General features: G+C 48.4%; 1 protein-coding gene across 6 annotated transcripts in view; it reads left to right on the top strand.

Annotated features, from left to right (window-relative positions):
• The window catches only part of HERC2 (HECT and RLD domain containing E3 ubiquitin protein ligase 2), a 238,564-nt gene extending 226,710 nt beyond the window's left edge, over positions 1-11,854 (top strand). For all 6 annotated transcript variants that reach the window (XM_055571827.1, XM_055571826.1, XM_055571828.1 and 3 more), the window contains 8 exons: positions 645-728; positions 6,791-6,932; positions 7,054-7,248; positions 7,893-8,005; positions 8,612-8,802; positions 9,662-9,767; positions 10,034-10,246; positions 10,918-11,854. In XM_055571827.1, coding sequence (XP_055427802.1) covers positions 645-728; positions 6,791-6,932; positions 7,054-7,248; positions 7,893-8,005; positions 8,612-8,802; positions 9,662-9,767; positions 10,034-10,246; positions 10,918-11,190 — 1,317 coding nt within the window. In that variant the 3' untranslated portion in view covers positions 11,191-11,854. The remainder of the gene's footprint in view (positions 1-644; positions 729-6,790; positions 6,933-7,053; positions 7,249-7,892; positions 8,006-8,611; positions 8,803-9,661; positions 9,768-10,033; positions 10,247-10,917) is intronic.
• The last annotated feature ends 886 nt before the right edge of the window (positions 11,855-12,740 follow it).

Here is a 12,740-nt window from a genome sequence, read left to right as displayed (position 1 = left end):
GACCCGTGTCTGCCAGTGACTCTGTTTCCTTTGAGGGCCTCTGAGGTCTGGTCCCGTCCTCAGGCACGCGCACAGCACCGCACAGTCTCCCCATGTGCTGGGGTCCACACGGGCATGCTTCCCCGGGTGGAGTTGGCACCCGCTCCCCTTCCTTGTCGTCTTCACCCTGGGTTTTTCCAGGTTTCTTTCAGTGCAGGGTGCCAGCGTGTCCCCATCCCTGCCCCGGCCCTGGCCCACTCCCCTAGGCTCCGTGGCTGCCGCTGCCTTGTGTCTGGTGTCTCTGTCAGGACAGCAGTGCTGAGGTGCAGTTGGTGCCTCAGTCCTGCCAGTACTGGACTTGCAGTTTTCTCCTTAGCCCTGAGCCTGGCCTGAGACCTGAGTTAGAGCAGCTGCTCCTCAGGTTCTGGCCCTCTCCCCTCTGTGTCCAGGGCATGTTGGGTGCCTCCTGCCCCCAGATGGCAGGCAGGGAGCAGTGCCAAGCACTGGCCCTGCTGGCTGCCTGAGCCTCTGCAGGGACTTGTGTATTGATGCCAGGCTAATCCCCTGGGCCACCTCAGACCTGAAAAAGGGAGTTTTATGACGTGGAATATCTATGGGTAATACTTAACGTATAACATTCTAAATTCTGTTGTGGTGTGTTTTAGGAAGCGGCCTTCCGAAAAGTAGTACAAGCCACTATGGTGCGAGATCGCCAGCACGGCCCTGTGGTGGAGTTGAACCGCATCCAGGTAACAAAATGGAGATGTTCTCTGTTCACAGATGCGATGATTTTGTGGTTGTGAGTTGTATCCCTGCAGCCTGGGGCAAGTGCTCACAGCAAGACTCCTCTTGTGCCCTTGGTTTGAGAGCAAGGTGCCATGTGTGTGGGATGGCTTGTGGTGCTGAGACTGCCAGGTGGCCATGTAAATGGTTTTCTTTATAACACGAAGAAGGAAAGCTTATTTCAGATAACCTGGGAGCACAAATCCAGATAAGCAAAAAGGGAAAAGTAAAAATGACCCATATTTCCACCACATGTTGACAACTGCTGCTGATGTTTGTGGGGTATGTTATAACCTGAACTAGACTGTGGTAACTTGCTCTGTGTTCCCCTTAATGCATTGTAAGCACCCAGATCTCTGTCCTGTGCCGTGGGGCTGTGCGATTGTTTCTGCTAACCAGCAGCACATGCTGATTTCTCTGCTGTGGGCTGGAAAGTTGGGCCTGCTTCTCTGGGATACAGCAGGGCCAGCTGGTGTGGCTCTAGCTACGTGTGTGTCTTCAGTCACCCACTTGGGTTAGGTTCTGAGATGCAGAGCAGGTTTCGTATTCACACCAGCCTCACACCCTCTCCAATTCTGATGGCTTACTTTGCCAGTTTAATAGGCCAGAATCACTAATGCTAAGACTTTGCATCACAGTAGTAATCAAAGAAATGAAAAGGAGACTATCTCTGGACTTATACTGAGGCCGAATGTATATAAGCTTCACATTAAAAGAATTAAAACAAAAGGCACTAACGATGACATTGTGTGTGCTTGACATTTACCATGCAGATGAAATTGGTCCCACCTCTGGAGCAAAAGCGAGCCATGAAGAACAAGTGCTTTGTTCCTGAACTTCCTTGTTAGCACATGATTTTTACCCTGATGTTGGTTATATGACTAGAAATTCTTCCTGAGTTGTTCTTGGGGGGCATTTTTAATTAAGACAACAACTCTTGTCCTTTGCTGGAGAACACATGTGACCATGCTGATGGAAGTGATTAATTCACTGACGTCATAATGTTTAATGTGAAGCTGGAGGTCAGTCAGCCCATTCCACAAACAAATGGGCTATTTAATTAGATTAATGAGAAAGCTTTTATTTCCCCCCTTGGAGAATCATTTTGGTTTTCTCTACATTATTAGGTTTTAAATACTTCAGTTCATAAGTGCAGAAGGCTGATGGCTGCAGATCGTCTAATTTAGACAGTTGGGTGTTCTTGGGTCTCAGGCTTGCCTCGGCCATGCGCGGGCACCATGCTGGGGCCAGTGGCCCAATGTGGGTGTCCAGGCCCAGGGGCTCTGGTTGCTGGGAACCTGGATAACCTGGAGTCTGCACTAGGCACATTTTTCAGTCATTGTGTGCTTGATACCTCTTTCTTTCTCGTCTTTATATCCCTAGTGCCTTGAGTTATGAGTCTTTTGGGTGCATGTCTGAACAGATGTGACTAGATAAGAATAGATAAGAGGGCAAACAGACTTTATTGCACATTTTTTAAAAGACATATAAACGCCCTTCGGTGCAGTGTACAGTGCTCGTTCATGTCGGAGCAGCCACTCCAGCTACAGAGCCCCTCAGGCGCCAGAGCCAGATTCTCCTCAATTCAGGGTTTCATACCCACTCTTAAAATTAGGAAGAACTTCCACAAAGATGGAGATAAAATAGAGCAGAGCGGTGGAGGGGACAGTCTGTGAGTCCAAGTTGAACGCAAACACCAGTAGTCACCCAGAAAGGTGGTGTAGGTGGCCTCTTCCCTGTACTCTCCCAGGGCTGCAACTTTTGTGGGGATCCCTGGGGAGAGATTTTCTTACTTTATGTTGAAAGTGCCCTAGAGACACTAAAAGTAGGCTGTGTTCTTGGAGGGTATTTCTGTTTGAATTTGATTTAGTTTTGTAACAGGGTCTAAAAATCAGTGTATATTAAAAATTTTTATTATAGATAATGAGCACATTTCCAAAAATTTAGAAAATTTAAAGACAATTAAAACTACCTATATTCCTGCTGTTCAGAGATAGCAGGTACACAACCCTGTCCTTGCAGTGTCCTGGCTGTATTCATAGAGCCATGCTCCTTCGTAGCGGCTGAGAGCATCAGGCTGTGTTAACTGGCACTGTAAATGGAGGTGATGTGATCTTTCAAGTGGGAAGCAAGTCTGTGTTTTACTTACCCTCACAGAGGAACGCATCCTCTTCCTTTCTGTAGCTCACTTCCCCCCCAGGTATTGTGTGCCTTAGAGAGCTGCTGAGGCTAAATGAAATGACATACGAGAACGTGCAGCTGAACGTGTGGCGTGTAGGAAAACTCACTCCACAGGAAACTCTTGTTATTATTATTGTCATTGTTCTTTTAGTCTTAAGATTGATAATTTCTGCAATAAGGAAAATTAGCTGTTAAACTCAGCTGAGAACTCACAAAGAAGTTAAGGATGATGAGAGTTTAGCCAGAGGAGTCAGTGTAAAAGTACATTTTCAGAATCATTTTTCCTTAACTTCTCATTTTGCCATCACTTCAGACTGAGCTTTCTGGGTGATTCTGAAGCACAGCCTGAGATGCAGGCTGCAGGGTTACTTAGTCCACTGAGTAGCTGAGTAAGGGCTTGAGGCCATTGTTCTGATCTGTTGAGGCATCTTATTAGGTTGGTGCAAAAATAATTGCAGTTTCAGATCCTGAATTTTAAATCAGTATAACTAGACTCAAACACATCTTTATTAATCAGAATAGAAACCATTACTATCAGCACATTTTTGCCAATGAGAAATAAGTTTGTTTATTCCTGTAGCATAAAAATCCATTCCTCAGGATTTGACAGACTTTTGGGAAGCATTTTCTGCCTTCTGCTGGTTGTGGAAGTGTTTTCCCTTCCCTCAAAGTTGTTGAGATGCTTGAAGAAGTGGTATCAGTTGGCGAGAGGTCAGGTGAATATGGCAGTGAGGCAGAACTTCATAGCCCAATTTGTTCAACTTTTGAAGCATTGGTTGTGCAACATACGGTTGCGCGTTGTCACGGAGAATTGGGCCCATTCAGTTGACCAATGCTGGCTGTAGGCGTTGCAGTTTTCAGTGCATCTCATCGATTTGCTGAGCATAGTTCTCAGATGTAAGGATTTTTCCAGGAATCAGAAAGTGGTAGTGGATCAGACCAACAGCAGACCACCAGTGACCATTACCCTGTTTTTTGGTGCAGGTTTGGCTTTGGGAAGTGCTTTGGAGCTGCTTCTCGGTCCAACCGCTGAACTGGTCATCACTGGTTGTCATGTAATCCACTTTTCATCTCACATCACAATCCAGTCGAGAAATAGTTTGTTGGTGCATAGAGTAAGAGAAGATGACACTTCAGAATGACCATTTTTTTGATTTTCAGTCAGCTCATGAGGCACCCACTTACTGAGTATTTTCACCTTTCCAATTTGCTTCAAATGCCAAATGACTGTAGAATGGTTGATACTGAGTTCTTGGGCAACTTTTTGTGTAGTTATGAGAGGATCAGCTTTGATGATTGCTCTCAGTTGGTCATTGTCAACTTCCAATGGCCAGCCCCTATGCTCCTCATCTTCAAGGCTCGTCTCCTTTGCATAACTTTTTGAACAACCACTGCAATGTACATTCGTTAGCAGTTCCTGGGCCAAATGCATTGTTGATGTTGTGCGTTGTTTCTGCTGCTTTACAACCCATTTTGAACTTGAATAAGACAATCACTTGAATTTGCTTTTGGTCTAACATCATTTCCATCAGTTCAGTTCAGTCGCTCAGTTGTATCGACTCTTTGTGACCCCATGAACCGCATGCAGCACGCCAGGCCTCCCTGTCCGTCACCAAGTCCCGGAGTTCACTCAAACCCGTGTCCATCGAGTCAATGATGCCATCCAGCCTTCTCATCCTCTGTCATCCCCTTCTCCTCCTGCCCTCAATCTTTCCCAGCATCAGGGTCTTTTCCATTGAGTCAGCTCTTCGCATCAGGTGGCCAAAGTATTGGAGTTTCAGCTTCCACATCAGTCCTTCAAATGAACACCCAGGACTGATCTCCTTTAGGATGGACTGGTTGGATCTCCTTGCAGTCCAAGGGACTCTCAAGAGTCTTCTCCAACACCACAGTTCAAAAGCATCAATTCTTTGGCACTCAGCTTTCTTTAGAGTCCAACTCTTACATCCATACAGGATCACAGGAAAAACCAGAGACCTTTGTTGGCAAAGTAATGTCTCTGCTTTTTAATGTGCTGTCTAGGTTGGTCATAACTTTCCTTCCAGGAGTAAGCGTCTTTTAATTTCATGGCTGCAATCACCATCTGCAGTGATTTTGGAGCCCAAAAAAATAAAGTCAGCCACTGTTTCCATTGTTTACCCGTCTATCTGCCATGAAACGATGGGACCGGATGCCATGATCTTAGTTTTCCGAATGTTGAGCTTTAAGCCAACTTTTCACTCTCTTTCACTTTCATCAAGAGGCTCTTTAGTTCTTTTTCACTTTCTGCCATAAGGGTGGTGTCATCTGCATATCTCCTGGCAATCTTGATTCCAGCTTGTGCTTCCTCCAGCCCAGCGTTTCTCATGATGTACTCTCAGTCAGTCGTGTCCGATTCTTTGTGACCCCATGGACTGTAGCCTACCATGCTCCTCCATCCGTGGGGATTCTCCAGGCAAGAATACTGGAGTGGGTTGCCATTTCCTTTTCCAGGAGATCTTCGCAACCCAGGGATCAAACCTGGGTCTCCCACATTGCAGGCAGACGCTTTACCATCTAAGCCACCAGGGAAGTGATAACGTACTCTTGTTTAAAATAAATATAAAATAAGCAGCAAGTAATAAGTCATTAGCGAAAAACATAAAGCAAGAAATGCACATTAAAATGAAGTATAACATAACCACATTTATTTAAGAATGTATTCCAGTGTCAAATGGCAAATTTCAACAGTGCAAAACCACAGCTACTTTTACATCAATCTGGATAGCTTATGATGAGAAACACAGGTGGGATAAGTGCTCATACTTGGAGACAAAGTGACCCCAAGGGTTGAGTAGAATCTGTGCAGGTGAGGAAAGGACAGAAGGAAGGTTCTGTTCTGGCCAAGCTGGTGCATCCAGGTCTGGTCTCAGAGCCACTTGATGTGACCCTCCCAGGGCTGATGGTCTGCTTAGAGGCTGCTTTCAGGTATCCTGTCTCTTTGTCATGGAGACGATGCTGCTGTTGCTGCTGCTAAGTCGCTTCAGTTGTGTCCGACTCTGTGCGACCCCATAGACGGCAGCCCACCAGGCTCCCCCATCCCTGAGATTCTCCAGGCGAGAACACTGGAGTAGGTTGCTATTTCCTCCTCCAATGCATGAAAGTGAAAAGTGAAAGTGAAGTTGCTCAGTCGTGTCCAGCTCTTAGCGACCCCACGGACTTCAGCCCACCAGGCTCCTCCATCCATGGGATTTTCCAGGCAAGAGTACTGGAGTTGGGTGCCACTGCCTTCTCTGCATGGAGACGATGGGTAAGGCTAAATACAGCGTGAGGATAAACCAGGTTGCAGTTACTGCCTACTTGAGCTGCTTACAGCTTTCCCTGTGGTCTGTGTTCTCTTGATAGTCGCCACCCGTCCTGATGTGCTGTGTGTGCTGGTGAGCGGGCCCTGGCCTGGCTGACACAGCTGTCTAGCAGGCAGCCTGTGTCAAAGGGCGGGAGAGAGAGGAGCTCAAAGCCGGTCCTTGGGGTCCTCAGCAGGTGTGGGTGAGGAGACGAGGACAGGAGTTACTCTTGGGAGGTCCAGCTGCCCTTCATGTTTGCACAGGCACGCTCAGGTGGTTGTACTTGAGTTTGCTGGGTGCTCACAGTGGCCTGAGGTTGTAGGGGTGACACCAGGGATCTGAGTGGTGTTTGTTGTCTGTAGAGGGACCTCACCGTCACCCCCACTGTGACCAGGACAGGGCAGGCGAGGGTAGCAGGAGGGATGATCAGCTGCAGAGCACTGCTTTGGATGCAGGGGTTCCAGGGCTGGTCAGCTTGTGAAGATGGCACCCATGTGCTTTCTGCTGTGGACTTTGTTATGTATTTTCCTTCTTTCTGTCTCTAGGTCAAGCGTTCAAGAAGTAAAGGGGGCCTCGCAGGCCCTGATGGGACCAAGTCTGTCTTTGGGCAGATGTGTGCTAAGATGACCTCGTTCAGTCCCGACAGCCTCCTCCTCCCACACCGCGTCTGGAAGGTCAAGTTTGTGGGTGAGAGCTCGCATGTGTGGAGGGGTGTTGGTGTGAGAGGAGAACCGGGAGACCCCGGGTGCTCCCCAGGGGGCTCTGATGGAGTCAGTGGCTGTGAGCTGCTGGCCCTGCTTTTCCCTAGGTGAATCTGTGGATGACTGTGGCGGTGGCTACAGTGAGTCCATAGCTGAGATCTGTGAGGAGCTGCAGAATGGACTCACCCCGCTTCTGATCGTAACACCCAATGGGAGGGACGAGTCGGGGGCCAACCGGGACTGCTACCTGTTCAGCCCAGCTGCCAGGGCGCCTGTGCACACCAACATGTTCCGGTTCTTGGGTAGGCCTCTCGTGTGGATGCAGTGCTGCAGGCGTGCAGCTCCATGTGCTCTGCTTAGTGTGGTGGCTGCTGTCTCGGGACTGGTGGTGGCTGTTGTAAATACCTCCCTTGGCTTCCTCAGTGTGTAGCTGCAGGGACACGCAGAGCTGGACCATTAGCAGCTGTGTGCTAAGGACCAGACGGTGCCTTTCTCGCTCAGAGGATCTGAGATACTGTGTTTCTGCATCTTAAACATATCCGAAACTTGGGATCACATCTTAGAGAGTCTTTACATTTGGCCAGGCCCTCCCTCCTGGTGAGGGTCAGCTTCCATCACTCATGGCACTGCCTCCAACTTCCTTGAGAAGCTCCAGCCGTCTGCTTTGCCATATAAGAAACAAGGATTAGCCACTGTGGCTACAACTGTTGGTGGAAAGAGCAGAAGAGTTATAGACTCAGTCCATAGGAACAGAAGCAAGTAATGCATTTTAGTGTACGGTATAAGGCTGCAAGGACAAACCTAAGTCTCTGTGAATCGGGGCAGCATTGGTTTGGAGGGCACTGAGGCCCCGGTGCCGAGCTCATCTCCTCTGTGTGCTTGAGTGGACGGGGCACTTTGTCATCAGCACCAAGTATATCCTGTCTTCTGTGCTTTGAATGAGCAGGTGTGTTACTGGGTATTGCCATTCGGACTGGAAGTCCCCTGAGTCTGAACCTTGCTGAGCCTGTCTGGAAGCAGCTGGCTGGGATGAGCCTCACCATTGCAGACCTCAGCGAGGTAACCTCCAGGAGGGAGAGGACAGAGAAATGGGACTCACTGTGTGTCCAGTGCAAAGCATGGTGGGGGTCGCCTGCGGTCTGGTTAAAAGGCACAGCCTGCCCTGAGGTCCCAACAGACTCATGATGATCAGTCTGCTGGCCATCTGGTAGCAGAGTGGCGGTGTGGACACAGGCCAACCTGTTTCTAGAACTTGATACCTGCTTTGTTGGCTTTGCCACTTGTACAGTCTCGTCAGATGAGAAAGCTTGCTGTCTTTCCTGTGGCACAGCTGAGCGCGTGGGCAGGCAGCTGGGGGGCAGTTTAGGCTCCGGGGACCTCTCCAGGGTGTGGTTCCCTCAGTGCAGGTGGGACTCACCTCTGACCAACACAGTCACTCAGCAAGTGATTTTAAGGACTTCCTTGTTGCAAACTCTTTCTTCAGCTCCATGGGTGAAAACATTTCCCTGCTGCTGCTGCTTCATTTCCTGGCACATGCAGCGCACTTGGAGCCTTGCCACAGGCTCCAGGCAGATCGAGACCCGGCATGACCATGTATGGGATGTGAACAGGGGCCTGGGGCAGAGGAACAAGCTCAGTAGATGAACTCCCTTCTTCCCTTGAAAGGTCGACAAAGATTTTATCCCTGGACTCATGTACATCCGTGATAACGAAGCCACCTCAGAGGAGTTTGAGGCCATGAGCCTGCCCTTCACAGTGCCTAGTGCCAGCGGCCAGGACATCCAGCTGAGCTCCAAGTACACACACATCACTCTGGACAACCGTGCAGAGTATGTCCGGCTCGCAATAAACTACAGGTGTGTGACTGTCTGCCTTTCAGAGTTTCAACTCAATAAATAGCAAAAATAGCAGAAGATGGTTTGCTTGGGTGGCAGCTTTTTTTCCATAAGTAAAATTTAATGGAGTTGGCTCCAGCAATTGCTGCCTGCAATCATCAGAGCTTCCTTTGTGGTCAGGGTCAGAGTACTTACTGTTCTCACCTGAGATTCCTGGCTCTGGCTAGAACACCGGGGTGAGAAGTGCCCTGTTGGGCTCTACCAGCAGAGGTCCCGGGGCCGGGCTGTGTTCGGACGGTCTCCACCCCTCACGGGGCCCTCGCACTACAGCTCAGTTGTGTTTGCTGCATTGCGGACCGGCGGCACCATCCATGACCTCTGCCCACTGTCCCCTCAGTGTGGTCTTTGGAAGCCTTGTCCTCCAGAATCATCCAACTGGGTGTTGGGATGAGGCCCAGTGTATCACGTGGGCTTTGCTTGCTGGACTCTGGCTGAGGGCAGTCCTTGCAGGTATCCTGTGTCCTCCACCTGTGTTCATTTCTGTGTCATGCCCTAACTCGCCAGTCACGAGGACCTTGGATACAGCATTGACTTTCAGAAAGTTCTTAGCTTGGCTATTGTGGGACCTGACTCTGACTCTGCATGTCTAATTCTGGCTCCTTCCTGGGAAGGAGGGAAAGATGGAGAATTGTGTCTTGTAATGGGTATAGCTGTGGCTCATTTTTGAGGTAGAATTCTGTGGGCCAGTCTCACTTCTCAGTCTGTGAGAAGCTTTGCGACTCTGTGTCTGCAAAGCGCACACCTTGCCCGTCCGCATAATGAGACTTGGCACGAGTAGCTCATGATCTGCATGAAAAGCAAAGTGGATGTTTTCTTTCAGACTCCATGAATTTGATGAGCAGGTAGCTGCCGTTCGTGAGGGGATGGCCCGAGTCGTGCCTGTCCCTCTTCTCTCTCTGTTCACCGGATATGAATTGGAGACGATGGTATGCCCACCCCTTCGCTGTGCTTCCCTGCAGCGCCCTTCTTGTGGTAATCCACTGAATCAGCACCACCAGTTAAACCTCTCAGTTAAATCTCGCTCTTGGAGGTCTGAGATGTGCTCATGCCTTTTGAGTGAAGTAAGACGCACTCAGGAAGCGAGTATTCGCTGCCTCCCACCCCTCCCCTCCAGCTGCTCTCACCTGACCCTCCCCACCCCAGCCCTGGTAGAAAGCTGTGGTATGCTGATGTGAAGTGTGTCCCTCCACAGGTGTGTGGCAGCCCAGACATCCCTCTGCATCTTTTAAAGTCTGTGGCAACGTACAAGGGGGTGGAGCCCTCTGCGCCCCTGATCCAGTGGTTCTGGGAGGTGATGGAGTCCTTCTCCAACACTGAGCGGAGCCTCTTCCTTCGCTTCGTGTGGGGCCGCACAAGGCTGCCCAGGACCATCGCCGACTTTCGGGGCAGAGACTTCGTCATCCAGGTGTGGCTCCTGCATGTCCTTTGGGATCAACTGAGAGTCATGCCCCTCACACAGAGCTCTGCCACAGATGAGAAAACAGTTCTTTCCTGTTACATGGTTCTCCTACCCTCTGGAAACAAAATGAAAAACACTTAACTTCTCTGATATGAGAGCTCAGAATTTTATGACTACAGGTGTTGGGTACCACTACCTACTTCTAAAAAATGTATCTGGCCACCCCCAGAATATGCTGCTATTAAGTCAGCATATTCTAGATTCTGAGCACATACATCATGTAAAAAAGCATTTGTTTGAGTCTCTGGTTGAATTAGGCAAATCAATAAATAATGCTGCTTACTGAGAAAAATCAGAGTGCCCATTCGATTGAGGATAAGAGTTCTGCCTTGAGTTCTGACTGGTCAGAATCAGGCTCTGTTTACCTGCCAGCCCCTGGGGGTGAAATCACAGCAACCAATTGCTGTTTTTTACTGGAAGTCCTAAGAATTAATGAGTTGTTCCTTTTTATTTCTGAAATTGACTAGATGATATTTTTTCTGATATTTTGTTATTCTTAGCCAAAAACATCATGCTGTATGTGAATGAGAGTCAACTCTAATGAACATAATAAAACAGATTGCAGTTTTACCTGTCCTGTACATGGTCTCTGATTATTTAACATTTTTCATTAACAGGTATTGGATAAATACAACCCACCTGACCATTTCCTTCCTGAATCCTACACGTGCTTCTTCTTGTTGAAGTTGCCCAGGTATTCCTGTAAGCAGGTGCTGGAGGAGAAACTGAAATACGCCATCCACTTTTGCAAGTCGATAGACACAGATGATTACGCTCGCATAGCCCTCACAGGGGAGCCGGCTGCAGATGACAGCAGTGACGACTCGGAGAACGAGGATGTGGACTCATTTGCCTCAGATTCTACCCAGGATTATCTAACAGGACACTGAGCTGGGTAAATGCCATCCACCACAAGACCCCACGAGACTGACTGACACGGCAGAGTGCTACAGTTTAGAGTTCAGGGCGTGATATGTGCCAGGAGATGGGCTAGTGCCCTAGTGTGTGGGATATCGATTGGAGAGTTAGCTTGCACTTGGAAACTGTTAAAAGGGTCTTCTAACCCACAATGCTGCATTACATGTAGGACGTGTTTACTAAAGTGCGTAAAGGTTTTAACATGAATATTGAATTGCAGCATCCCCGAAAATGAATAAAAAGCCTTTTCCCTTGTGGGTGCAATAGATATTTTCCCCTTCCTTTTAAATGTTGTGCATTGCCTTGATTGTACATTGGAAATACTGTGTAACAATGAAATCCTATTATAAATATTTCAATTAATTTTACTCGAAATTTGTTATTAAAAGTTTTTTGAACATTAAATGATCAGTATTACTTGAACGCATCCAGAAGTTATTTAAACCAAACCAAACAAGAAGGCCGCCGGCCCCCCGCGCCCCCAGGCGCTCACGCCAGCATTTGCGGTGTGCGGCTGGAGCCAGGCCCTCCGTGAGCAGTGTCGTCACCTCTGTCATGGACAGCGCTATATATAGTGTTTGTGTCATGCTTATGCCTAAATTTTAATTCTCTGTAAATAAAACATTTGTCACAAAATTGTAAGCTGATCTTTCTATATGGTTAAAACTAGCACTGGTGGATATACTACCACCAAAGTATAGATTAGTGTTTGATGCAGCACTATGATTCCAATCAAATGATTCCAGTCTAATTAGACTTTTTTGGTTACAGAACCAAACTCATTACAGTGACCGGGGGAGTGACATCAGGAGCTGGGAGAGGTTTAGGGGAGTGGCTGGGGTCAGAAGCCTCTCCTGCCCTCCATGCTGTCCACCTGGGCAACCGTGGCTCCCGTAGGCCTGGGGGCGAGGGAGTGTTTCTGGCCCAGTCGGCCATGGGGTAGGATTTGAGCTGCTTGTTTCGGGATCATGTGTCTAGTATGCTCTGCAGAGAGAAAGACTGAGATTACAGTAGGAAGATTGGTCAACAGGCCTGATGCAGTGGAACTTAGGGTAAACGGTACCAGATGGAGGCCAGAGGTAAGTGTTTTATGTTGGGAGACTGCTCAGGGATCCAATGTGTTACATTAAAAGATCCAAAGAGAAATTTTCTTCTGGGCAATTATTCTTGACCAAGATCGTTATAACATTTTTCAGCTTGTATTAAAGTTTCCATAAGCTGTGAGATTCGTTTTTTAATCACCACTCTTTTTGTTGTGTGTCAGTCAGTGGACACAGTAAGTATTTATTGAACTTCCCTACTGGTCCTGCGGTTAAGAATCTGCCTGCTGGTACAGGGGACATGGGTTCGATCACTAGTCTAGGAGGGTTCCACATGCTGGGGGGCAGCTAAGCCTGTACGCCACTACTACTGAAGCTCACGTGCCCTAGACCCTGTGCTCTACAAAAGAGACGCCACCAAAATAAGCCCGTGCACCATAACCAGAACGTAGCTGTCACTCACCACAACTAGAGAAAAGCTG

The sequence above is a fragment of the Bubalus kerabau genome, chromosome 3 (genome assembly GCF_029407905.1).
Source record: "Bubalus kerabau isolate K-KA32 ecotype Philippines breed swamp buffalo chromosome 3, PCC_UOA_SB_1v2, whole genome shotgun sequence".
Taxonomy (NCBI): Eukaryota; Metazoa; Chordata; class Mammalia; order Artiodactyla; family Bovidae; genus Bubalus; species Bubalus kerabau.
Note: the sequence above shows the minus strand (reverse complement) of the source record. Positions and strands in the feature narration are given on the sequence as shown.